The sequence below is a fragment of the Sorex fumeus genome, unplaced genomic scaffold (genome assembly GCF_029834395.1).
Source record: "Sorex fumeus unplaced genomic scaffold, SorFum_2.1 ptg000125l, whole genome shotgun sequence".
NCBI lineage: Eukaryota > Metazoa > Chordata > Mammalia > Eulipotyphla > Soricidae > Sorex > Sorex fumeus.
In genome coordinates this window covers 1754154-1781379 of record NW_026606182.1, presented here as the reverse complement: position 1 = coordinate 1781379, position 27226 = coordinate 1754154, and the positions used below count along the sequence as shown (strand labels likewise).

At 58.2% G+C, this 27226-nt stretch overlaps 1 protein-coding gene across 1 annotated transcript; it reads left to right on the top strand.

The window, feature by feature from the left end:
- The first annotated feature begins 10866 nt into the window (after positions 1-10866).
- Positions 10867-26973, top strand: PVALB (parvalbumin). The gene is made up of 4 exons (XM_056137508.1): positions 10867-11022; positions 12590-12722; positions 14299-14408; positions 26761-26973. Exons 1-4 carry the CDS (start codon positions 10962-10964, stop codon positions 26787-26789), a joined length of 333 nt encoding a protein of 110 aa, XP_055993483.1. The 5' UTR covers positions 10867-10961; the 3' UTR covers positions 26790-26973.
- The last annotated feature ends 253 nt before the right edge of the window (positions 26974-27226 follow it).

Genomic DNA, 27226 nt, shown 5'->3' with positions numbered 1-27226 from the left:
CCTTGGAAGCAACACGGCCCAGAATCCCCGCCCTGCCTGGGCCCTCCTGCACCAATGTTCTCTCTCCCCACCCCTGCCAGTGCCCTCTCGACTCACCCCTGCCGGGCTGCTCCCACGCCACCATGGGTTCACTTCCCTCCCTTGCCAAGGCTCCCTTGCCCCACCCGGCCCATGCTCTCATTCCCTATCCCTGCCTGACTCCCTCCCCCGCCCCTGCAGGTCCCTGGGCCTGCCCTACCGCCTTCCAGGGTATTCTGGGCCTCTGAGCCCCAGGCTTCCCCATCTGTAATGAGTTGTTTGACATGAGCGTGTGAATATACTTTAACTAGCTGCTAAAGGGACACATTAAGGCGGTTGCCATGGAAGATTCCACCCTGCAAGTTCAGGGCCATCTCTGGAAAGTGCCGTCAGGAAGCACCGTTGGAAAAATGAAATGGCCCATCACTGGCCCCACCCTGACCCCAGAGATGCAGGGGAGGGGGGATGAGGACAGAGAATGGGGGTAAAGCTGGTCGGGAGACAGGGGGCCCAGCTGGGGAAGACACGCTGGGGAGTGGGAGGGAAGGGGCCGTTCCCCACACCCCCGCCACTGACCCTGCCAGGATGCCTCCCCTGGGCTCCCTGCATTCAGCCTCAAGAACACTCATCACTATCCACTCAGTCACACACACACATTGGCACAGCTGCCACACGCCAGCACCACACGGGCCTCTGTCCCCACGTGTGCTTCTGGGGCCACCTGTAACCCCCAGGCCCCTGCACCCCTCACCAGCTCCCCTCCTCCTGAGCCCCGAGGGTTGGCACAGCCCCAGGGAGCTGGGGGGTCCCCCCCACCTGCCCTAGTCCTGCGCACACAAGTGGGCTTTGAGGCGAGTCCTTGGCTTCCTCCGGCTCCTCTGCCCTGGCACAGGTTCAACCTTCCCTCTCTCCTGAATGGAGGTGGGGTGCCGGGTGCAGGCAGGTGGGTGGGTGGGGGTGTGCCAGGCAGAGGGCACCCCAGGTCAGAGTCCATGGGGGGACCCCACAAAACACACACCACACCTATACACACATGCACACACTGTACAAGCATCCACAGATGCCCACACATGCAACACACACATGAGGGTGGGACTTGGAGCCTTGGCAAGGGAGGGAAGAGAACCCATGGTGCATGGGGGAAGGCCGGCAGGGGTGAGTAGAGAGAGCATAGGCAGGGGTGGGGAGAGAGTGATTGTAGTATTGGTAGTATTGATAGCATAGTATGCACAGACATACAACACAGATAGCACACACAAGTGTATCACTCACGTAGATACATACCACGCACGGACACACAGGCATATACCGACACTCATGTCCACACGTGTAACAAGATACCACAAACCAGGGCCAAACACACATAGATACCACATACATACACACATCTGTGACATATGGACCACAAATATATCACACACATACCCGCACCACACACACACATAGACTAATTCCACGCACTCACATACACACATTCACAATGCCGGTACTACACACCAATGACACACACACACACATACATAAATACCACATGCATATACACATTCAAAGCACAGTTACCACAACCAATACCACACATTCATAGATATCACATACATACACACATGTGTAATATGTAAACCACAAGTATATCACACACGTACACACGTACCATACACAAGTTGCATGCAGACACTCGCATACACACATTCACAACACAGATACTACACACCAATACCACATACACACATACACATAGATACCACATATACACACATTCATGAGACAGACCCCCCCCACACACACAAGGCGCACCCCAAAGGAGCCCCAAGCTCTCTGGTGTTGGGATTCCCACAGACTTGCTCAAGGGGCCTTTGCAGCTGCGACCCCTCCCCCCAAGCCCCTTTCCTGTTCCCCGCCTGGTTGTCAAGAACCTGAAACTCTGGGTCAGAACATAGAGACCCCTCGGCTGAGAGGGCCCAACCCACCCTGTCGTGCTCACCCCTCCCGACCACCTCACCCCTCTTTGCCTCCTCCAGTCCCTCCTCCCAGACATTTGCAGCCCCCGGCCAGGACCGGGCCTAACGAAGGCTGCAGAGCCAGGACCCCAGACCCTCACTTGTTCACTCCTTCAAGGCCTAGAGTCAGCGGCCCAGACGTTTCCGCAGCCCCATTTTACAGATGGTAACACTGAGGCCCAGCGAGGCCCCAAGTTGGGGAAATGGCAGAATCAAGACAGAAACCTGGGGCCACGGGTCTCCGGGACCTTATCACCCCGAGAACACGCCTCCCCCAATCCCCGCCACGCCGATCCCTTGGAGAACTGATGCTCAAATACAGGGAAGGGGTGGGGGGGAAGGGAAGTCCCCGACTCCATACAGGGTGCTAAGGAGTGAGCCGCGAAGCCTCCACCCGCGTCATCTCTCGGGGCTGACCTCATAAATATCATTAGCCCCTGCAGGCCCGGCGCTGGCCGCCGCTGGCCGGATCCTGTTGCGGGCCCGAGCAGGTGGATATAGTGTGAACTAACGAAATCGCACCAGCCGAGCCGACAGCTGAGCCAGCCTGCTGGCCGGCGCTGCCCAGACTTTGCTGACCTCGGGCTCTGGCCGGGGTCCCGCCACCAGCTGTGAGGCCAAGCTGCCGGTGGCGGGACAGCTCGGGGCTGGGGGGAGGGGAGGGTGCGCCAAGAGAGAGCAGCTCTGGGTTGGGGTGCAGCCCGAGACTCAGTGTCCAGTCTGTCAGAAGACGGGAAGGGGGTGGGCAGAGAGAGGGGCCAGCGGGGAGGGCACCTGCTGTGCACGCGACTGGCCTGAGATTGATCCTGGGGATCCCTGAGGACTCCCGGGGGCACAGAGCCAGGAGCAAGCTGCTGACTGCCGCTCCCAAACAAAAACAAAGAGGAGGATGTCATGGGTAGCCTTATAGGGATCGCCTTGAGTCTGTATAGTGCCTTGGGGAGTATTGCCATTTTTTTTTTTTTTGCTTTTTTGGTCACACCCGGCGAGGCTTGGGGGTTCCTCCTGGCTCTGCACTCAGGAATCACTCCTGGTGGCGCTCAGGGGACCACATAGGATGCTGGGAATCGAACCCGAGTCGGCCGCGTGCAAGGCAAATGCCCTCCCCGCTGTGCTATTGCTCCAGCCCCGATATTGCCATTTGGGGGGGGGGTATTGTCTTCTACTTTATTTATTTTTTTCTTCTTTTAAAATTTTTATTAGCGAAACACCATGAGGTACAGTTGCAGACTTACAAATTTCTGTGCTTGGGTTTCAGTTATACAGTGATCGAGTACCCATCCCTCCATCATTTTGATCATGTTAATTCTTCCTCTCCACGAGCAGGGGATATGTTTCAAATTTCCTCATATCCTCTTTCATTTCGTGGAGTAGCGTTTTGTAGTTTTCTTTGGAGAGGTCCTTTACCTCCCTGGTTAGGTTGAGAAGGGAAGGGGTGGGCGGAGAGACGGGACAGCCCTGGCTCTGGCATTCGCCTTGCATGGGACCAATCCGGAATCTACCTCTGGCCCTGGATGCAGAGCCAGACCTATATCTTTTTCTTTCCTTCTTTCTTTCTTTCTTTCTTTCTTTCTTTCTTTCTTTCTTTCCTTCTTTTTTTCTTTGTCACACCCGGCGTGTTACAGCAGTGCAGGGGTTACTCTTGGCTCTGCACTCAGGAATTACTCCCGGCAGTGCTCGGGGGACTGCCCACTGAGATGCTGGGATGCTGGGAATCGAACCCGGGTTGGCTGTGTTCAAGGCAAATGCCCTCCCCGCTGTGCTATTGCTCCAGCCCCCAGATCTAAATCTTGGGCACTGCTAGGTGGGACCCAGAACCGAAAGCAGAAGAAAAAAAAAAGAAAGAAGGAGAAAGGAAAGAGGGTCCCAGGGGGGTGAGGAGGTGGCTGGGAGCTAGGCTGGTCTTGTGTGCACTGTCCCTGGGTTTAACTCCTCCGAAAGAAAAGAACCATTTACAAGCAAATGTCATGACTTCATCTCTCCTAACAGCTGCATAGTATTCCATTGTGTAGATGTACCAAAGTTTCTTTTACTAGTTATCTGTTCAAGCACTGGCGTTTGATCATTGTGTGATTGCAACCCAAACATGAAAGTTGTAACTATCTCACAGTGATTTAATAAAGTAAAAAAAAAAAAAAAGAACTGCGGGTAAAGTAAATGCAGATATCACCCAGTTGAGGCCAGGTAGGGGGGAGCCCCAGAGAGAAGAGGCGGGTCAGAGTGAAGAGGGGTCTCCCACCCTTCTCCCCAGGGGCCTCACCCGTGTTCAGAGGAAGACCCCCACAATCCTGGGAAGCCCCCTAAGAAGAGAAGGGTGGGGGGTGCTGTATGTTACAGCCCAGGAGAGGATGAGGCAGGGGGCACCCATCTCGAAGGCCGTCTCGAGTCCCCAGGGATTATTTTCTATTGGTGGTCCCCAAAGAGGAGGACACAGCCCTTCAGGGGCACCATCACTGGAGTGGCCCCCGATGTGACTTGGGGGTGACACTTCCTGCCGATTCCCTTAAAAAAGGTTGACTTTGGGGGCCACAGCATTAGCACAGCGGGGAGGGTGTTTGCCTTGCATACAGCCAACCCAGGTTCGATCCCCGACATCCCATGTGGTTCCCTGAGCACCACCAGGAGTCATTCCTGAGTGCAGAGCCAGGAGGAAGCCCTGAGCATCGCTGGGTGTGACCCAAAAGACCAAAACAGGGGCTGGAGCGATAACACAGTGGGGAAGGCGTTTGCCTTGCACGCGGCAGACCCCCAGCATCCCATATGGTCCCCCGAGCACCGCCAGGAGTAATTCCTGAGTGCATGAGCCAGGAGTAACCCCTGTGCATTGCCGGGTGTGACTCAAAAAAAAAGCAAAAAAAAAACAAAAAACAAAAAAACAAAACCCAAAACAAACAAACAAAGAAAAAATAAGTAATTAAAAAGGCCCCGTGCTGAGACATCGCTTCTCCTGCAGAGGGGGAGCTGGGCCCATACCTTGGGGATCCCCTGCTCTAGATATTCCCTGTAGAGTGCCTGGCCATCTTGCCCTGCCCGCCCAAACTCCAACCCCTGAGGAAGAATCCGGGGGTTTTGACTCAGAGTCGCCCCCTGGTGTTGAGCTTCTGCCCCTGCCCTAGTGGAGGTGCTTGGGGACCCAGCCGACCGCCCCTTGCTGCCCATCCTGGTCCCTGGAGGAGCTGGTCCTTGCCAATGAAACGCAGCTCTGGGAGTTTTGCTCAAGCTCTCGGGGCTGCAAATGCCTTTCGTCCGCACCCCATGCACACCCTCAGCTCCTCACAGCCGTTGTCCCTCCGAGGACTGGGATCTGAAAGTTCATACCACTGAGGGGGATGGTCACATTGCAATGCCTGGGTGACAGCCAGCATGCACAGGTGGTCACTGAGGCATCTGTGTCACTGAGAAAGAGCACCGGTGCCCACACGGGTGTGTGTGTGTGTGTGTGTGTGTGAGAGAGAGAGAGAGAGAGAGAGTTCTGGATCAAGCCAGACCTGAATGCCACCCACTGGGTCTTTTAGCTGCATGTGTCAATCCACACCCCCTTTTTTGTCTTTATCCAGCCTGAGTCAGGCTTTCTGCCAACGGAAGTCTGAAGAACCTGACGGAAACTCATTCTCTGGCCTCAAGGCCTCAGAAACCAGTTAAGGACCAGACAGATGCTTGGAACAGCCCCGATTCAGCGCCAAAGGGGCTAGGCTTTGTTTCGGGATATCCACTTTGGGCGTTAGGACCTCCCTGTTCTGCTTCAAGTGTTGGGAGGTGACGGGCATGGGGACTTGGAAGGGCTGCTGGAATCTGAGTCTCAGCTCTTTTACTTGCTGTGTGACCTTGGACAGGTTACTCAACCTCTCTGAGACTATTCCTTCACATCCCCGAATGCGCCGAGGAGCATAAAACCAAATTGCATCCATCAAGCAGAAACTTCCCTCTGAATGAGACCCCCATAGGAAGACCCAGCATCTAGCTCATCTAAACTCGCCCCAGGAAACCCATTCTGACCCCTGAGGACGTCCTCGGGGTGGACACAGTCTCCAGGAGATCTGCCTGGGAGGCGGGTTGCAGAGCAGTCGCCGAGCACAGGCTCTGGAGGAAGCTTACAGTGCACCCTCTGCTCTGTGTCCTTAGGCAAGTCGCCTGACCTCTCTGGGCCTTGTTTTCTCATTGGGAAAAAGCCCAGTGCTGCTTGGGGCTCCCCGAGAGTGCGGCTTTCCCAGCCCTGCACTGGGCAGGACCCCAAGAGTCCTGACGGGCAGAAGCCCTGGAATCTGCCGCTTTCCTGCCTGCTCGGGCCTGATCAGGACCACCATTTCCTGATAGCCAGGGCTCTGGGTCCACCTTTGGATGCCCCGGCCCCTGCTCCAGCAACCGTCTGGCTCCGAGCGGTATGAGGAGGGTCATGGCAGAGGCCTGGATGGGGTCCCGGCACCTCACGCCAGGATGTCAGCAGACCCTATTACTCCCCCCTGCCACCCCACCCCCCACACACCCCCTGGCCCAGCACAGCCTCTCTGTTCTCCACTGAAACCAGAGTCCACTTGGGCTTGCTGTGTGATTGATTTTTCTTTGGGCAAGGGGATACCAGGCCGTGTTCAAGGCTGACTCCTGGCTCTGTGCTCAGGGTTCCCTCCTAGTGGCACTGTGGGGGCCCTCTGCTGTGCCGGGGATTGAACCCAGGTCGGCTGCGTGTGAGGCAGGGGCCCTTGAACCCGGTACGGGCTCCCCGGCTAGAGTCCACTCAGCTTGGATGCGCCTTGCTTGTTCACAGCCCTTGAGTCTGGGAGTGTCTCTGCTCTGAGGTCTCCCCGTCTCTCTAATGCCAACTCGCCTCCTCTCCCCCTTTCCAGACACCCCTTCCTATGGAGACCCCCACTGGAGCCCCAGTTGCCCTGGGTGGTCCACCTTCTGCTTGCCCATCTGCGGAGTGGACAGTCTGGGAAGGACTTACACAGGCGCCCATTTTTCTTCTCTGAAGTCTGAGTCTCCAGCAGTGACGTAGCACCTGGACCCTAGGAATGGAGAGGAGAGGGGCTCAGGCTTTTGAACTCCAGTTTGAATCCTGGACATCACTGATGGTCCCTCGAACTCTGCTAGGAGTACCCCCCCACACCCAGCAGAGAGCCAGAAATGGCACCACTAGGTCGCGGTCACGGTCACGGTCCTCCCGTTGTTCATCGATTTGCTCGAGCGGGCCCAGTAACATCTCCATCGTGAGACTTGATGTTACTGTGTTTGGCATATTGAATATGTCACGGGGAGCTTGCCAGGCTCTGCCGTGCGGGCGAGATACTCTCGGTAGCTTGCCAGGCTCTCCGAGAGGGGCGGAGGAATCGAACCCAGCTCGGCCAGGACAGACTGCACGCAAGACAAACGCCCTACCCCTGTGCTATTGCTCCAGCCCAGTTGTGACCCCTAAACCCCAACCCCCGCAGAAAAGATTGGATCTCATTGAGGTTCGGGGGTTTTGTTCTGTTTGGGGGTCACACCTAGCAGTGCTCTGGCCTTACTCCTGGCTCTGTGCTCAGGGATGGCTCCTGGCGGTGTTCAGGGGATCCTAGGAGATGCCAGGGATCGAACCCGGGTCAGTCGCATGCAAGGCAAGTGCCCTCCCTGCTGTTCTGTCGCACTGGCCCAGGGGGTCTCATCACTGGTGATTTCCCATCGTGTCTGGGCCAAGCAGCGGATGCTTCTACGACCCTGCCAGAAGGGCAGCGAGTATTTATGGGACCCACATGTGTGTCGCGCTTTCCCAAGGCCCGGGCCAGGGAGCCTCTGTGATTGTCCTTTGAGCACTGGGCCCTTGCCCCTGTGCCTTTTACATAGACTCCGAGGGGCTCCTGGGACCCCCACGCTCACCTACAGAGCTGAGGGTGCCCCGGGACTGGGCTCATTTCACACCTGCGGAGACCAGGGGCCACCAAGGGAAGGAGCTCTCCAGGGGCGACGCTGAGTAGACCCTCATGGTGGGGCTGGGGACAGCGCTGGGGTCCGCCGGGATGCTCAGGGTCATTCTCCACACTAAGCCCCTTCGTGTTCTCAAGGAGGCGGATTCCAGAAGCAGGTTAGAATCCTGTGGACCTGGGGATGGAGTTCCAGGACAGCAAGGAGGGCACATGTGTCACGGGTGGCTGACTTAGTTCGGTCCCTGACCTCCCATAGGCCCCCCTGAGTCCCACAGAGCCAGGAGTCCCTGAGCACAGAGCCAGGAGTCAGCCCTGAGCACCGCCAGGTGTGGCCCCAAGACACAGAAACGAAACAAGACTCCTCCTGGGGTCCTGAGACCCCCCTAGAAGCCCCCTCCTAGGGGTGTGCAGTGCCTGTGGGTGGAAGGGGTGATGCTGAGTCCCCAACTGTGGGTGCTGCAGGGAGGCCGGGCCTGGGGTTATTAATAGGCCTGGCTCGATGGGTCCCTGGAGGCGAGTGTGAGCTGGACGCTGACACGCCGCCTCACAGCTGGGGACTATCCGACACCCCCAGGGAGGGGGCCGGGGGCCGGAGGGAGCGCCACCTCCCAAAATAGCCCATGCAGGAGCCTATATAGGGGGCTGGCCCCCGCCCGGCCCAGCGCCCCGTGAGATCGCCCACGAGAGCAGCGGTGCCAGCCCGTTAGCCCGAGCCGAGGTGAGTGGCAGCCACTGGACTTAGACGAGGGCGGGGAGGAAGGCGAAGGCCGGCAGGAAGGACAGCACCCAGGGGTGCAGCACCCGCACCTGAGCGGGAGGGAGGCACCCTTGCTCCTTCCTCACACCTGGAGCTGCGGGCACCCCATTGTGCTGTAAGGGGCGGGGTGGAGGTCTTCGGGGTAACTCGGATGAAAAACCGAGTTGGATCCCGGACACGTGGGTGCTGCCAGGAGGGGTCACCCTAAGTGAGCACCCGTGGGTGTGGCCACTGTGTGGCTGTGGGTCCTCTGGCCAGGCACGGACATTCGCAGCCTCAGATTCCCCATCCATACAGATTGGCCGGGGAAGCATAGGCTCCCTGACACGTGACTGGCGCTTTTGGGGGCTGACAGAAGCACCCTGAGGCTCAGCACCCTGGGGGGAGGGCCAGTGGAGGGTCTAGGAAAGACCTCGCACCCAGAAAGATGAGGTCAGGGGCCCCCGAAGGCGCTGACTCACCGGGAGGGGCTGGCCCGGAGCCCGCGGGAACCCTAAGGTTTCCAGGAAGGGCAGCGGGCCAGGGCTGAGAGCCGAGGCCGCGGCCAGGGCCAAGGAGCCCAAGGTCCAGCCCGTGGCCCTGCCCAGGCCTCTAACTGGGGCCACATCTCCATTGGGCACCCCAAGGCCATCGACACCCAAAGGTAATTGGAAGCAGAATGCAAAGGCTGCCTCTGTGGGACTGGAACCCAGGTCTTAGGCCCCAGCCCAGGGCTCCTGCAGGGGGCCCAGCCTGAGCCAGTGGGAGGGGGTGCAGCCTTCTTTGCTGTAAGAGACCCCTCCAAAGCACTCTGTCCCGGGAGGGTGTCCAGGCCACCTTCAGGGGTGGTCTAGAAGGTGTGGGCTGAAGGTGTCCCCTATGTGGCCTCTGGTCTCCAAATGGGAGCAAGTCACCTCCTATCTTCCCTGGGTGCCCCCCAAGTTTGCAGGGCGGGAGGAGATTGAAACTCAGCATTGTACTTCCTTAGCCCAGGGAAAAAGTCAAAGTTACTAAGGATGGCAGGAAGGGTCTTTAACAGAGTGGGGGAAGAGAAGGATGGAAGGAAGGAAGGAAGGAAGGAAGGAAGGAAGGAAGGAAGGAAGGAAGGAAGGATGGAAGGAAGGAAGGAAGGAGGGAGGGAGGGAAAGAGGGTGGGAAGAAGGAAGGAAGAAAGGAAGAAAGAAAAGAAGGGAGGGAGGAAGGAAGGAAGGAAGGATGGAAGGAAGGAAGGAAGGAGGGAGGGAGGGAGGGAAAGAGGGTGGGAAGAAGGAAGGAAGAAAGGAAGAAAGAAAAGAAGGGAGGGAGGGAGGGAGGGAGGAAGGAAGGAAGGAAGGAAGGAAGGAAGGAAGAAGAGGAAAAAATGTAGAAAGAGATCCAGGAAGGTGGAAAGAGGGAAGAAAGAAATTAGGATGAAAGAAGGAAGAAGAGGAAGGGAGAGGAGGAGGAGAGAAAGAGGGAAGGATGGAGAAAGAAAGAAAAAAGAAAGGAGGAGTTAGGAAGGAATAAGAGGAAGGAAGAACAAAGAAAGAAAGAAAGAGAAGAGAAGAGAAGAGAAGAGAAAGGGAAGGAAGGAATGAGGAAGAAAGGAAGAAAGAAAAAGAAAAAAGAAAGGAAGAAAAAGAAAGAAGGAAAGACAAAGAAAGAAAGAAAGAAAGAAAGAGAGAGAGAAAGAAAGAAAGAAAGAGGAAATAAAATAGGAGGAGGAGAGAAAGGAAAGGAAAGAAAGAAAGGAAGGAAGGAAGGAAGGAAGGAAGGAAGGAAGGAAGGAAGGAAGGGAGGGAATGAACTCAGATTTCAGCAGGAGCACTCCAGGGGAATGTGGAAGAGGGGCTGCCTTGGGGGTGGGGGCGCGGGCAGCACCCCCCCCCTTAGCCCCTTGTAGCATCTCTGGGTCAGGGTTCAAGACCTCAGCCCTCTGATGGATGATTTTGCAGCATAAATCTGCATCCCGGAGGGAAGAGCCGGAGGGCGAGGTGGGGGACCAGGAGGCAGGAGGGGTGGAAGGTGTGTGGGCCCTTCCGCGCGGACCGACCCCCGGACCCGGTCCTGGCGCGGGCGGCGGCTCGCGGGGGCTCGGGCCGGCGCGGGTCCTGGCGGGGGGTCCCGGCGGGGGTCCGGGGCGCGGTCCCGGCCGGTCCCGAGCCGGCGGGCTCGGCGGCGCGGCTGCTCTGAGCCGGGTCCTGGCGGCGCGCCAGGCCAGGCGGGCGTGCGCCCGGCGCGCGGCACTGCAGCGCTGGTCATATGAGCAGAAATGATGAGAAAAGCACTTTTTAATCTTTTCGCACTTGCTCTGCCCGCTCAAACAGTTGCAGGATGTCGATGACAGACTTGCTCAGCGCCGAGGACATCAAGAAGGCTCTGGCAGCCTTTGCCGGTGAGCTGCGCGCTCTCCTCTGCGCCCCTCTCCCCTCCTCTGCCGCGGGGGCTCCCCTGCACCCCCAGGGCCCCAGGGCCAGCGCGACCCGGCGCCCTTCTGCCCGCGGGCCGCCGGCGGGGCGGTCGGGTGGAGGGTCCCGGCGTCCCCCCCTCCAACTCGGAGCCCACGGGACGGGGTGGAGGGGACACGGGGCTGGAGACTAGTGGGCGCCCCCCGCACCAGAGCTCGGGGTCCGGGACACAAGGCGAGGCCCCTCGGGTGGGCAAGGCCGGGCGGAACGACCTCCGGGTCCTGCTGGACACTTGGAACTTCCCCTTTAAGGCAGGTGGCGGGGACTGCGGGCGGGCGCGCCGTGTCCGCTGGCCCTGTCCGCTTTCCGAAGACAGCACGCTGGGTCCAGCGGGGACCGAGGGTGCCCCCCGCCTGCCTCAGCCCTGTCCCCGGGGCTCAGAGCCCCCCTTCGGGCAGCCGCGCGCGGGGTGACCTTCCCGCGGCCGCCGCCGCTGGCCAGCGGGACTCAAGAGCATCCTCGGAGGCGCGGGAGAACTTGCAGCCCCGAGGCGCGCCGGGCTGAGCGCTCATCAGCGCCTGCCCTGCTCCCCGCGACCACCCGGGTGGGGAAACTGAGGCTGGGAATGGGCTGGGAGTCTCCCAAGGTCACCTAGCAGGGCAGGAGGTGGGGTGGCCTGGTGGTTTTATCCGAGAACTCCCCCCTCCCACCCACCACCCTCCAAGGCTCAGGGAGCAACTTTCTCTTCAGCTCCGGGCTGAAGGGAGAGGACAGGACCCCAAAAAGGACCCCCGTGCAACACAAGTTCCAGGCTCTCCCCACCGCCTCAGCTCACGGGCAGTGCAGGGGAAAGGGGCGCCCCCTCCCCAGGGCACGAAGCGCCCCATTTCCCAGCTGTGGGAATAACCTTCTCCTGGAAGCTCCTTCTTGACTCCAAGGAGAAAAAGGTCTCCAGGAATTCCTTAGGGGCCCTTGAAACTACCCCCCTCCTCCTCAGGATGGATCTCAGAAGCAAAACCAGGTCTTGGGGCGGGAGGGCACCCCTTCCTCCCGCTGGGTGACCTTGCAAGAAAGTTTACATTCCCGTCCCTTCCTTGGCTCCACCAAGAGAGGGCAACCCCCCAACTTACGCCCGGTGTGGGGTGGGGGCTGCTGGACCCCTGCCCACTGTCGCCCTCAGGGGAACTAGGAACCTAGGACCCCCTCTGCCTTCAAAGGCTCCCTCCCACCCTTACTGTGGAGTATGGGGGTGCGGGTGGGGGGTGGCTGGTCCCGGGGCTGAGAGATCGTGCAAGCCCGTTTTGTTCAGTTTTGCCATCTGACCTTGGGCAAAGCCTCTCTCCTTTCTCAAAGTCCCTCCCACTCCCCCCCTCCACCAACACCGTGTGTGGGGGGGTACCAGCCCTCCATCCTCCAGGACCTCTGGGGAGGTGTCCATCAGCTGATGCTCTGAACCCCCTTCTCACGCCCCCACTCTTCATGTCGCCCCTCCCTCTTTTTTCATTCTAGTTTAATTTTTATTCTAACGGCTTCCCCGGCCCCTCTCCCGTCCAGGTGTGGATTCCTTTGACCACAAAAAATTCTTCCAAATGGTGGGCCTGAAGGGTAAGAGTGCAGACGACGTGAAGAAGGCGTTCCAGATCCTGGACAAAGACAAGAGCGGCTTCATCGAGGAGGATGAACTGGGGTAAACTGAGGCCCCGGGAGCAGGGCGTAGGGGAACGGGGAGGGGGGGAACGGGACTGCACCTCGCACGGCCTCTCGCCCCCCGCCTCCGCAGCGGTCTCGGAAGAACACGCGCCTGCAGGAAGGGCAGCTAACTAGGTTAAATTATAGCCACTTAATATCGCTAATGGAATGATGCTACTTAATAATTTAGTCCCAAGGAAGAGGCTGTTCTGGCTACCTCACAGCAGAGACAGGCAGGGAGTACTCACGGGGGGCAGGCAGTGAGTACCCATGGGGGAGGCAGTGAGTACTCAGGGGGCAGATAGGGAGTACTCACGGGGAACAAGCAGCGAGTACTCACTGGGGGCAGGCAGCAAGTACTCACAGGGGGCAGACAGGAAGTACTCACGGGGGCTAGGCAGCGAGTATTCAGGGGGGCAGGCAGTGAGTACCCATGGGGGAGGCAGTGAGTACTTAGGGGGCAGATAGCGAGTACTTACGGTGGGCAGGTAGCGAATACTCACGGGGACCAGGCAGCGAGTACTCACGGGGTTATTTTATTGATTCTCGCTTGTCCCCGAGACACCCCAACATCCTGCTGATCCCCCCATATCCCCCACCGCCTCAAATGCTGCTAAGGGTCCTTTCTGGGTATCTCAGAAGGTGCCTGAGATTTTTGCTTCTATTGTAATTTGGGGCTTTGGGGGGGGCCACACCTGGTAGGGCTCAGAGGCAGTTCCTGGTGGTGCTTACGGGACCATGTGGTGTTGGCAAAGGAAACTCCTGACACGAACAACCCCCCCCCCCGACCCCCACCATGGCCCACCCTGGTCCACCTGGCCCTGTCTGCAGATCCAACTATGTCTAACGTCTGTCTGACCTGCCCTGAATTATGTCAAGAGGAGGGGGAGAGGACGGGGAGGGGGCCTTTAGTAGGACACCCCGTTCAATCACTGTCTCCCCAAACCATCCCGCTGGGTACACTTTGTCTAGAACCTTCATTTAGGTGCACGGCCCCCACACACGTGCCTGTGAGTGTGTGTGTTCAGGTTCACCGAATGTATCGCCACCTCCAGGAAGTCTCCCTGATGCTTTCCTTTAGTCCAAGGCCGGGGGGAGGGAGGCCCCTTTTGAGCCTCCATCTCCCCCTCACACTCTCCCATTGCTCCCATCACACTTTGGGCTCTCTCTCTCTCTCTCTCTCTCTCTCTCTCTCTCTCTCTCTCTCTCTCTCTCTCTCCAAGCCCTCCACCTATTCCCCCGTTTTTTCTAAGACTCTCTCTGTGCCTCCACGCCTGGCCCAGCCCAGACGCAGGGAAGTGTCTGTGTGTGTGTGGCTGAGAACAGTCAAGTGAGGCCTGAAATGAGGTCAAGCCTTCGCCGAGGACAGCCTGTCCTTCCCCCGAATGTCCCCCACCCTCCTCCCTCCCCCTCAGGGCCCAGCCAGGTCCAGGTGCCCAGATCCTGAGCATTTGTGCACGTGCCTGGAGCCCGCCCGCCCGCCGGCCCAGCTGCCCGCTCCCGCCGCCCCCCTGCGACTGCAAGGTGCCCTTGACCTGACGCCCCCCACTCCCGGCTCTCTCCTCTGCCCCCAGGTTCATCCTGAAGGGCTTCTCCCCCGACGCCAGAGACCTGTCCGCTAAGGAGACCAAGGCGCTGCTGTCTGCCGGAGACAAGGATGGGGACGGCAAGATTGGAGTGGAGGGTGAGTGGCGTGACCTTGGCCGTGGGGCGGCCCCAAACTCAGCGCCCCGGCTGTCCCCTGGAGGGGCCGGGCAGGCTCCCGCACCCCAGAACAGAAGCCAGTGAGGGGTGCTGTCGGGGTGAGGGGAGACGCCGAGTGGACTCTGCTCCCCGGATCTGAGCCCCCCCCTCCCCGGAAGCGAGAGGGGCTTCCTTTCTCCCGGCGGGGATTCCTTCCGGCCTCTGAGCTGGCTGGCTGCGTGACCTTGGGAAGTCTGTCTCCGTCCCTGGGTCTCGGACGCCCACGTGTAACCCAAGAGGAGCCCAAACAAGTTCCCGAGGTCCCTGTTCTCAGATTCCTGAGATGGAAATTCCTTATCTCCGCTGGCTCCTGGTGTCCTGTAACTTCCGGCCCCCTTGGAACTCCCCCCTCTGGATAGAACATCCGGGCAGTTCGGAGTGCACAGGAAGGCCGGGAGTGTCCACCTCAGGACAAGGTGGCCCTGTCTTGTGTGTCAATCTGCTTCCTGAGCAAGGTGAAGGGCTGGTGGTCTGCATACCCCTTGCAACACACACACACACACACACACACATGCATACACATGCATGCATACACATGCACACACACACGCACACACGCACACATATGCCTGCACAAGTATGCCTGCTGCACACACACGCACGCACGCATGCACACACATATGCACTCACCTGCACACGCATGCATACACACGCACACACATACACACGCATACATGCACACTCTTCTTTTCCCACTCAGAGTTAACCAGGCACATCCCATATCACATCTTTAGGGATCGCGTCCATTTTGCAGATGGGAAAATTGAGGTTGAGAGTGTTTAGCCTGTTCTAGCACTTCAGTTTTAGAACCCCTGGGGCTCTAACTAAGAATAACTCTTTTTGTTTGTTTGTTTGTTGGTTGGTTGGTTGGTTGGTTTGGTTTGGTTTGGGGCCATACCTGGTGGTGCTCAGAATTTACTCCTGGCTCTGTGCTCAGGAGTAATGCTCCCAATGGGGCTTAGGGGACCATTTGTGGTGCTGGGGGTTGTATCTGGGTCAGACACATGCAAGACAAATGCCCTCCCCACTGTCCTCTCACTCGGGCTCAAGCAGGAATAAGTCTTTCCCACACGCCCCACCACTCCCACCACTCTTGACCCCTCTGCCCAGCTATGAGAAAACTGTTGGGGGCAGGCGGGGGTGGGGTGGGGGCAGCGGCATCAGGCTTGTGGTCTGGGTCTCGTGGTCCTGGCGACCGGCTCAGCTCTAGCCCCTTCCCAGCTGTGGGCCTCCGGGCAGTTCACTAAACTGCCCTGGGCTTCCGTTTCCCCATCTTGGAACGGAGGATACGGGTCACTGTTAAAGGGGCCGTTTTTGTCTGAGCCGCTGCCGGGAATCGAACCCGGGTCTGCATGCCCAAGGCAAGTGCGGTGTCACTGAGCCCACTCGGGCCTTGTCCTGCTGTATTGTCTCGAGACTGTCGCCAGTGTGTTTGTGTGCTGTGTCCAGCACAGTGCTGGCCTGGCACAAGTGCTGTGAACCAGAGAGCTAAGTGAACAGAAACGGGATGCGGGGACTTAAGGTTTGGTCCCCGCCCTTAGCCCCTACCTGACCCAAAGCAGGCCCCTGGAAAAGTCTACCCCCCAGCCAGTGTTCCTCTCCCCCTCCATACCCCCCGCGGTGACCTTGACCTTTCCCTGGCTGTGACCTTGACCTCAGTGTTGAGGTCCCCCAGGCGCACAGTCTCCCCCTCAGAGCTGCTCAGTTCGAAGTGGCCGTGGGCTCCCTCCACGCAGCCTCAGGAACCGGCCGAGGATGCTGATGGCGGGGGAAGTTTATTAAAGTTTCATGCCTGGAACAGGAATAGAGATTCTCGCAAGGTCAGCCGCGGCCAGCTCCGTGGCCTCTGACGCCACCGGCCCTCCCGGGAGCTGGGGCGCAGAGGAGGGGGCCACGGGCATCAGAGGAAGAGATAAGTGGCAGGTCTTGGGGACGCCGGGTGGGTGGCGTGCCTCCCCCCACCCAAACCAGGCCACGCACCACCCCGTGACCCCATCCCGCACCGCCTCCAGCCCTGCCGGCCCGTTTTGTGGTTTTCATCCGCTGCCGATCTGAAGCCCAAGGCAGGGTCTTCACGGCCGACTGCTCCCGACAACCTCGATCACGGAGGAAAAGCAGGCCAGCCGCCACCCCCGTTCCCTGCGTCCTTCCCTTGGCAGACAACCCAGATCCGAAAGCGCTAACTCCAGCCTTCCCACCCCGCTCCAACAGATGTGTCCTGGTGTAGGCCCCACCTGCGGTGGGCCGGGCGCCAAGGCCCCGTTCAGCTGTCCAGCCCCGGCTGTCTGAGCGCCGGCTCGAAGCTGGCTTCGGTCACAGGGTCCTCCCCGGGTGTGGCGAGGGTCGCAGGCCTGACAGACTGGGAGACACGGCGAAACGCCCCATGAATGCGGGCTGCTGTCAGTGTGGTGCTCACAGGTGTGTGTGTGTGTGTGTGTATGTGTGTGAGTGCGTGCGTGTGTGTGTGTGTGTGTGTGTGTGTGTGTGTGTGTGCTTCACGCATGGCCAACAGGTGCCGATGGGCCCACGGGAGGCAGAGATGTGGGTTCCTGCCCAGATGGAGGCGTTAACCAGCCTGGCAGCGGCCCAGGGCTCACGTCCATGCTGACCTCTGCAAAGGCTTTAAAGCCAGGACATGGCCGGCGGATCTCAAACGCGGCCAGCAAGGGGGTATTTGCTGGGGCTTGGAGGGGATAGACGGGGGCAGGGGGGTGGGGGCAGAATCCCCAGCAGGGTCTAGCTCCGGCGTTCAACCTGCTCCCTCGAAAGGTCAGTGGTTCGGAGCCCTGGGCCTCAGCCCCTGCGCTGACCTTCCTGCCTGCTTTAAATCTCAGGGACCCATCACCCCTCGCCATTCCCGGACTCCTGGGCGCCCAGCGGCTGAGTGTCTAGACAAGGGACCCGCTCTGTGCTGCGACCTTGACCAAAATAATATGGGTGGCAAGGAGTGGTGACGTCACTGGGCGGTGACACTCCCTCCTCTGCCCTGCCTGCGGCTTCGGGGCAGCAATGCTGGTTTGCAGGGGTGGCATGGAGAGGTGAGGGCTCGCTGCGAGTCTCATGCCCTCGGGAGAGGCGAGGTAGGGAACTGGGCCCGTGGGGACCCCAACGCCGTGCCCTGTGCTGTCAGTCGGCCCCTTACGGCTTCCGGAGTTGCCACTGTTCCAGGCTGGCATTTCTGCAGCACTCCTGGCCCCTCTACGGTTCCTCTATGTCCGTTAGTGTCTGTTCTGCAAGCTCAGGGTTCGGTCCCCTTCGCCCCTTTTGCGGCTCTGGTTCAGTTGTGAGTTTGTGTGTGGTGGGGATTTGGGGGAGACCCCTGGCTGGCTGTAACTTGGGGCTTCCTGCTGGCTCTGTGCTCAGGAATCACTCCTGGCGGTGCTCAGAAGAACCGTCGGGCTGCTGAGATTCGAACCAGGGTCTGGCTATGTGCTTGGCAAGTGCCTTACCACCACCCCCCGCCTCCCCCGTGCTAGCTCCCTGGCCCTTTTTTAAAATTTTTTGACCCCAGATTGTCAAAGAGCAGGGCCACAGGGAAAGCTTCTTTATGAAACGAGCGAGTGTCCACCCAGTTCGCGGGGTTCACAGTGTCACGGAAGCTCAGTGTATGTGGGGGGGGGGGGCTGGCTGGTCTCTGGGCTGGGAACGGGCACCAACACGAGCTGAGGGACGCTCCCGCTCCGTCTGTCCCTCTGCAGGGGGGTGACAGTCCCCGAGTCCTTTAGGGTGACAATGGGTGAGGAGGAAAGACGAGCCCTAATGATAACGCAGTGCATTCACCCCTGCGGACCCCTACTTCCAGGAAGCTCAGGCTTTTATAGACGGGTCGATTGATTCTTGAAAAACCACCCTTGGAAGGTGCCGCAGAGCTTGGAAAGGGGCTTTTAAGGCAGGAAAGGAGGAGCAGGATGGGGGTGGGGGTGTTTGCACCAAATCCAGCTGCACTGCAGAGCCCTGACGACTCCGATGCAGAGTGGCCATCTTCAGTCCAGTCCAGTCCAGGTGGCGGCACTCCACCCCCAGGGTTTCTGATGGCTTAGTTCTGGGAAGGGGGGCTTGTGCGTTTCTCACAGGTCCTCCAAATGGTGCTGGCACCCCAGAGTCCCAAAGCCACCAACTTGCGACTCTCCTAGAGAGTAGGTGTCAATCTGTCCCCATTTTCCAGACGTGGACATCAAGGCACGGAGAGGTCCACTGCAACCCCAGGGTTGCTCAGGTGCAGAGTGAGGGCTGAGTGGGCAGTCTGCCCATCACGTGACGGGGGCGGGGGGAGAGGAAAGGAGAGGGGACCCCCCAGACTTTTCCTGTGTCCCCTCCACTTCACAGGCCTGTCTTCCTTGAGCTCACAACAGCTTCCTAAGGGAAACTGAGGCTCAGGGAAAGAGGGTGAGTGGTTCACCATCACACAGCTCTTCAGCACAGACCCCACTTTCAAGCAGGACCCTCGGATTTCGATGGTCTCACTCTTATCCATGGGGTCGCGGACAGAATCTACACAACCCCCAGGCACACATGCAGGCATCACATATACGCACACACGCACCACGCACACACCACACATGCAACACACACACACACACGCATGCACGCACACAGAGCACACAAGGAGGTCTCATCCTAGCCACGCATTCCCAGAAACCCAATCCTGGTTTCCTGTGCCTCCTGTTCAGTCTCCAGAACCTTCCAAGGCTTGTCGAAACACTCAAGGTCCTAACTCTGGCCTCCCCACGGCGGGTGCCTCAAGGCATTTGTCTTTTCTGCTTCCTTCCAACAAAATTCGTTCTCTTTCATCCTTAAGTAGCTGGTTTAACATGGGCGGCTGGCGAGGTTAGAGGGAGCCCCTGGGGCTGGGATTCTAGGGGGACACCTAGAATCAGGCAGAAACTTCTGCCCTCTGAAGGTGGGTACTGGCCTGGGATGGGGCCGGCTTTTCCCCCCATCCCCAACCGTGGATGAAAGGAATTTTTATCACAGGCTGGTTGCACCCATGAAACGAGTATTCTGGAAATGATTACTTTCCTTTGGGTTCGGCTGCTGTCCCAGCCCTTCCAGAAGTCGGGGCGGGTGTGGAGGGGTGGTGGGTGGTTTCCAGCCCTCCCCAGAAATAAAATCCACTTGCAGGTGGGAGGGAATCGCCCGCCGCCCGCCTGTAACTCAGCCCTACAGGGTTTGGTTTCCAAAGCAGGCAGGATGTGGACTCTCGGGGGCCGCCCGCAGTCTGGCAGCCGGGCCCCCAGGAGCTGCAGTGCTGGGTCTCACCCCTGTGCCTGGGAAGGTCAGAGGGACGGAGTTTGTCCTGGCCCACAATCCAGTGAGCGGTCCCAGGCGCAAGCAAGCCCATGGCCCCGTGGCATCCGGGTCTCCCTCCCCGCCCCTCCCCCCTCACCGAGGTCTGAGTTATAAACGGTTTGGGCCGCGTTATTCCCGCGTGGACACTCCCCAGCTCCCGCCTCCTGCCGCGCTAGATTAGACTCAGCCTGGGGAGAGCAAGGTGTGCGCCTTATGTAACTGCCCTCCTGGAAAAATTGGAGCCGTGGCAGGACAGAAGCTCCTCGCCTCCGGGTCAGACCTGGCTCCTCCTCCTCCAGCCTCCCAGACCGCAGCCTCCCAGCTGCTGCCTCGGTGGCCTCAGTTTCCCTGGTAGTGAAATGGGGGCATGAGAGCAGGCCGGGATGGAATGGGGTAACCTGGCGGGGGCGGCGGAGAGCGCTTGGCCTGGAGGGTGCCCCAGGACTGTTGATGAGTCTCAGCAGGCCTGACCCGGGGTGACCCCCGCCTCCCCTTTCTCCGGGATGGGGAAAGTGATCCTTGTTTGCAATACCCGTTTATAAGAAACCCGGCCTGGGAGCTATTTCGGGAGGAGGCGTTGAAGCCGGAGGCCCGTGGCCTCTGTCCTGGTCCTCGCGGCGAGGGAAGGGGAGCGCCTTCCAGGAGCTGACTCAATGTCTGTCTCGGTTTCCACTGTGGGCGCCCCCCCACGCGGCGGGCTCACCTGTCAATAGCTTCTAAATTTGTCCAGTCCCCACAGCGCCCAGGCCCGGGACAGACCTAATTAGGTGCCTTCCAGCTCCCCCAGCCTCTGTCCTGGCACTGTGCCTCCACCCCCACCTTCATTTGTTCAGTGCCGAGGGTATCGGCAGTGAGGCGTGCCCCAGGACACCCAGTCCCCCGGTTTCTCAAGGCAGAAGGAGGCTTGCTCCGCCCCCCCCTCCCACTCGGGGATGGGAATCTGGACACCTCCAATGGAGCACCGGCTCCCACCTCAACCAGGGGAACCGATTTAATTGCATCAGGCCCTGGGAAACTGATTTAACTGCATCAGGCCCAGGGGAACTGACTTAACTGCATCAGGCGCTGCTGTGCTGGACACTGTTCTTCCACTCCGCTGGATCATTCTCCCCCTGCCCCTTTTGAGGGGATGCCCTGAGCTATACCCATTTTTAACAGATGTGGAAACTGAGGGCCAGAGATTGTCTCTGTGGAGGGCCATATTGAAGGTGGGACCCTAGCCTGCAGAAGACAGAGGTTGTCAGCTCTTCCCATTTAGGACATGTTTTATTCTCTCTCTCTCTCTCTCTCTCTCTCCTTTTTTGGGCCGCACCAGGCTGTCCTCAGGGCTTACTCTGGGCTCTGCACTGGGGAATCACTCCTGCTTGGGGGACCATGTAGGATGCTGGGGATTGAACCGGGTCAGCCGCGGTCAGGACTAGCTACCCCCTATACCGTCACTCTGACTCCAGTTTAGACTTCCTGTGTGTTTATGTCTTCCTCATCCTAGTATCAGGATTTCTCTAGTGATTGCGTTTTCAAGGCTCCAACTCGAGTTGGTTGTGTGAAAGAGATCGGAACTAGATGGAATTAACCCATACGGACGATCTAGAAGCTCTTCCTGTGGGCCCTGCATCCCTGGCATTCTCATACCCATTTGACAAATGGAAAACTGAGGCTCAGACAGGTAAACCAGGAACCCAAGGCCACCCTGCCTGGTGGCAACGGCACAAGATTTTGATGCAGTTCTGGGAAACGTGGAATTGATGAAGGTAGGTCTAAGGTGAGGACAGGAAGTTGGGGAAAGTAACCGAAAGTGTGTGTGGGGGGGGGCGGTAAATCATTCAGAAAGTGGTGAGGAGAGCACAGGAAGTGGTGGGGGAGAACACAGGAAGTGAGGAGAGCGCAGGAAGTGGTGGGAGACTAGTACAGGAAGTGGCGGGGAACTAACACAGGAAGTAGTGGGAGAATAGTACAGGAAGTGGTGAGGGGAAATGGCAGTGATGATGCCAAGAGATAAGTGTTGCCTACAGAGTCCTCACTGCATGCCTGGCAGTAGCCAGATATTCTCGCGGGTTGGTGTAGAGGGACTGGAGCTGTAGCGATCGATTGAGCTCAATAGCATGCCCGCGTGGTGTGTTGTCACACCTGTGGCCACCATCCCAGTGTTGACCATCCCCAGGAGTTGGCGGCTACTTCGGGAGCTCCCTGGAGCAGAGCAAGGAGTGGAGGCACGTTCCTGCAAGCAGTGAGCCCCCAGGTCACCAAGGTCAGGGGAGGACGTTGGGAGTTGGCACGTGACGCACACATGTAAACTCTGGGTGGGTCGACATCCCGCAGCACGAGGCCCCGTACCAGGCAGAGGAGAAACCCAGGACCTAGAGACTGAGGTTCTCCTGCAGGGACGTCTAGGGGCCGCAGAAGTGAGCCCAGAAGCCCACCTTCTGGGATCCCATCCTTCCTCCTGGTGACCGAGGCCTGACCAGTGGGCTTCACAGTGCTGTGGGATGTTTGCTCATTTTGCTTATCATGAGGCAGGGACCAGGACATTTTAGAGGAGACTTTTTTTTTGTCTCCTGTCTGTGAAATGAGGGCCATGAGTTAATTGGCTGGGTCCTAAGATTGCTGCCCTTGGGGAGGGACAGAAGGTACAAAGAGGTGACCCCTGCCCTCAATTTGTCTGCAAAGTGCCCTGTTCAGGTTCCGGGAGGATAAAATTAGCTTCCCATGTTCTCTGCAGAAAGCCAGGGCGCGAGGCCATGGGGACATCCTGATGCTGCTGGCGGCTCTGGGGGACCGGGGCTCTGGTTTCAGCCCCCGCCAGTTGGGCTGTGGAGGCCCCTGCTCTGCACTGTGGGCTGCCCTGACACACCAAGCACGTCCAGGGTGAAGGGGACTGCGGGCTCCTTGCTGAACGGCTGAGGGAGCACACCCTGGGGCTGGAGCCGTAGCACAGTGGGGAGGGCATTTACCTTGCATGCGGCTGACCTGGGTTCGATTCCCAGCATCCCATAGGGTTCCCCGAGCACCACCAGGAGTGACTCCTGAGTGCAGAGCCAGGAGGAACCCCTGTGCATTGGCGGGTGAGACCCAAAAAGAAAAAAAAAAAGAAAAAAAAAGATATTTGGGGCTGGAGCGACGGAGCAATAGCACAGCAGGTAGGGCGTTTGCCTTGGACGTGGCTGACCCAGGTTCGATTACCAGGATCCCATAGGGTCCCCTGAGCACCGCCAGGAGTGATTCCTTAGTGCAGAGCCAGGAGGAACCCCTGAGCATCGCCGGGTGTGACCCAAAAAAACAACAAAACAAAAAAGAAGAAAGTGAGCACACCCCTTCTAGGGTGAGGGTTAGTTAGGGAGGTCAGTGCGGGAGAGAGTGGGGACTCACTGGTGGGAGGAGGCGGGAGAGAGTCCCTGAGCGGGATTCTCGCCCCTGTCAGGAGCAGCTCTGTACGTACATGGGGGCTGAGGAGAGGGTCCGGGTGGGTTCCTGAGATCATCAGCTAAAGGCCCCCTCTGCTAATTCTCCACATGACCCTGGCAAGTCACCTCTCTGGGCCTCTATTTTCCCATCCGTAAAATAAGAATCATTCCACTTACTTTCCAGGGCTGTGGTGAGAATTATTTAATGTCAAGTCATGCTTGTTGAACCTTCAGGAGGCTTCATTGGCCATGCACTAGTCACCTACTCTCCTATTCATCCATCCATCCCCTCCACATCCATCTGCCAGTGACCCACGCACCCACCCAGCCAACCCAGCCACCTATCCACCTCTCCATCCAGCTATCATCCATCTATCCGTTCGTCATCTATCCATCCATCCATCCATCCATCCATCCAATCATCCGTCCGTCCATCCATCCATCCATCCATCCATCCATCCATCCAATCATCCATCCATCCATCCATCCATCTATCCATCCATCCGTCCATCCATCTACCCATCCCTATCCAACTACCCACCTACCTTCCTCCCATTCACCAATCCATCCATCCCTCTATCCATCTGTAAGTCCATCCGTCAACCCATCCACTCAGCTTTCTTTTATCATACCTGCCATGGGCTATGTCATTTCAGAAACTGGTGAGCAAAACAGACATGGTTCCCTGCCTTTCTAAGAGCTGGCATTCTGGTTGGGGGTGGGGGATGGGAGTGGGGAGAGGGGACAGCTACAGAAAAAATAAGCAAATGCATGAGTAGATTGTTTCAGAGAGTTCTGAGGATCAAAAAGTAAATAAAAATTGGTTGGTGTGACAGAGTCACGGGGCGGGAGCAGCATTCGAACTGGGAGCATATGTGACTCTCTGCCTAGGTCAGAGTAGGTCACAAACCTTCAGAGCAGATCACGTCCACTGTATGATTGTGATCAAGCCATGGGAGTCTTGGGCCTCAGTTTCCCCATCTATAAAGCACAGTGAATGGCCATCTTTTGTGGTGTGTGGATGGCAGGATTTAACGAGGTGTGTGCAAATGAGATGCATGCAGATGTATGCAGATGAGGTACATGCAGATGAGATGTGTTTGCATCCACAGAGGCAGTTGGTGAACTTAATGACAAAACCACAAAGTCAACACGAGTCCTCAGAGGACTGAGGCTAAGTGATATCTCCAAAGACCAGGTGCCCCAGTGGGGTGCTTGTAAGGTCAACGGGTTCATGACTGAGGAGGGGAATGCTGGACCCCTGGCCTTGGGGTTCAGAAACCCTCTACCACTCACTCTATACTCAGCCTCCACTCTGGGGGTTTGAGACCCCCTGGTGGCTGTCCCCCACATGGGCTGCATTTTCAGGTCTCCATTTCCTGCTCGCTGTCCTGGGGAGCCAGTCTGGGGGTGCAGAGGGCAGTGTCTGCACCCCAGGTCATGCCCAGGAGGGGACAGAGCCAGGCTCTTCCCGTGGGGACGGCTGTGCTAACCTGGCTGCGCCCACTTCTCTTTTTGGACACAGTTCTCACTTGGAGTTTCCTCTCCCTTTGCCTCGGCTTCCCCACCAAGAACCTGCCCCACAGCCTAGGACAGTGTGGGGATGGGGGAGGGAGAACTCATGCTATTCCTTGCAGCCTTTTATTTTTTGCTTTTGGCGTCACACCCGGTGATGCACAGGGGTTACTCCTGGCTCATACACTCAGGAATTTCTCCTGACAGTGCTCAGAGGACCATATGGGATGCTGGGAATCGAACCTGGGTCGGCCGCCTGCAAGCCAAATGCCCTACCCACTGTGCTCCAGTCCACACTTGCAGCCTTTCGGAAGGCCTCACATGTTGGTTTTCTTTGTTTCTCATGAGATTCTGTGTCCCCTTGGGCCCTGAGGCCGTGTGTGTGTGTGTGTGTGTGCGTGCGCGTGTGTGTGTGTGTGTGTGTGTGTGTGGCCCTGAGCGCAATCCCCAGCTCCACAAAAGAAGAAGTGGCGGTTCCCTCCAGCCCACAGGAGAAGCAAGCTGGATGCAGATGGCCTGAGCTGCTGACCTGCCCAGCTGTAGCAGACCATGTGGCCCGAGGCTACCAGTGTCCACCCGTGTCCTGCTCCACCTCTGATTCCATAACGAGACTCCTCACCTGTTTTATCTTTGAACAAATACCCCAGATGGCCTAGGTCTCAGGAAGGACCTGGGACTCTGTCTTTTTGGGGGATTTGGGGGGCACACCTAGCAGTGCTCGGGGGTAACTCCTGGCTCTGCACTCAGAGATCACTCTGAGTGGGGGCTTAGGGGACCATAGCAGGTGCCAGGGAATTGAACCCCGGCTGTCCTGTGGCTCCGACCCAGAACTCTGCCTTGTTAATCCTGTTGGTGGTCCTGTTATGCAGGTGGAGGTAAGAAGGGCTCAGGGCTGGGGCCAGAGAGAACCTGACAGACAGAGACAGACAGAGACCAGGGTGTAGCCCCTAGCAACGCATGGCCCCTGAGCACCGCCAGGAGAAACTCTCAAGTACCTTTGGATGTGACCCAAAATAAGGGGCTAGAGGGTCCAGAGAGAGTAAAATAAGTAAGGCACTTTCCTTGCATGCAGCCATCCTGGGATCAGCCCCCAGAGTTCCCTGAGGCCCACTAAGAATGATTCCTTAACACAGAGCCAGGAGTAAGCCCTGAGCGCCACCAGATCTTCCGGCCCCTCAAAACCAAAACTGCAAACTAAGGGCCTGGGGTTAGTACAGTAGGTGCCTGGCGGGGACTTGGTCCCCAGCTGCACACGGTCCCCTGCACACTGCCAGCTACAGCCCTGGAGACCCCTCCCCCAACCTCCCAGCACCACCAGCGAGCGAGGCCCAGGGATCCCCCACACCGCAGGGCCTGAACCTCGCAGCATCCCCGGTTACATGGAACTGCTAAGGATCATCAGAGAGGGCTGGAGTGATAGCACAGCGGGTAGGGCGTTTGCCTTGCACTCGACTGACCCGGGTTCGATTCCCAGGATCCCATATGGTCTCCTGAGCACCACTAGGGGTAATGCCTGAGTGCAGAACCAGGAGTAACCCTTGTGCATTGCCAGGTGTGATCCAAAAAGCCAATTAAAAAAAAAGGCTGCTCTAAGGATCATCAGAGAAACACCCAGGGTCCCCTGAGCATGGCTGGGGAGCCTCAAAAAAAAAAAAAAAGAAAAGAAGGAAAGAAAAAGAACGAAAGAGTTGCAGACTCAGCATTGAACAGAGCCGGGTCCATGTCCTGGCCTTTGCTCCTGCGTGGGAAGGGAACAGCCCCCTGAACATTCTAGGAGCCGACGAAGGCCTGAAGGGCTTGGAAGAGCCACAGATGAGGGGTCAGCATTCAGAAAATGATCGCCCCTAAGCAGAGTTATTCAGTCATAGTGGGGGTTACAAGGGCACGGGGCAAGTGTGGCCATCTCGCCCTTTCCGCCCTCCCGACATTCCGCGTTCATGCCCAGCTCAGGATTCCATCCTCCCCGGCCATCCAGGGCAGATGTGAGAGCCGAGAGGCATTGGGGGGCAGGCGGTGGGGTGGGCCCCCGGCGTTCTCCTCTGTTTGTCCACCTCTGACTTCACCTCTCTTTGTTCTTTGCTTTGGCAGAATTCTCCACTCTAGTGGCCGAAAGCTAAGAAGCACTGCCCGTCCCCAGCCTCCCGCCTCGGCCCCCCTCCCCCAGCGGCTGATCTCGGCCCCTTCTGAATTTCTGTTCCATTTGTTTATGTTATTTTTTACACCCCCTCCCTCCCTGCAGCCCCAGAATGACAGCCTTCTTCTGGAACACGGTGAACGAACAATAAAGTCTGTTCCAACCCAGGTCTGCTCATGGAGAGAGGCTGGCCTCCAAGAGAAGGGGTGTGCCGGCCTTCCAGCAGGGGTGGGGCAGGATTCAGGAGAGACTGGAGGGGAGGGAGATGGATGGAGTCCCCCCACTGCGCTCCTGAAGAGGGCGGGGTTCTGCACAGGCTGCCCGCTAATCCTTGGACCGACCCCATATGGTCAGTGAGGAGACCCCCATTCTACAGATGTTGAAACTAAGTCTTGAAAAGGGAAGTGTCCTAAGACCTGA

Bases quoted from the DNA above. Each gene is read 5' to 3' on its own strand.
- PVALB (XM_056137508.1), top strand. From the start codon at position 10,962: ATGTCGATGACAGACTTGCTCAGCGCCGAGGACATCAAGAAGGCTCTG. The intron at 12,723-14,298 runs GTAAACTGAGGC...CTCTGCCCCCAG, and splicing joins ATCGAGGAGGATGAACTGGG to GTTCATCCTGAAGGGCTTCT. The intron at 14,409-26,760 runs GTGAGTGGCGTG...TTGCTTTGGCAG, and splicing joins CGGCAAGATTGGAGTGGAGG to AATTCTCCACTCTAGTGGCC.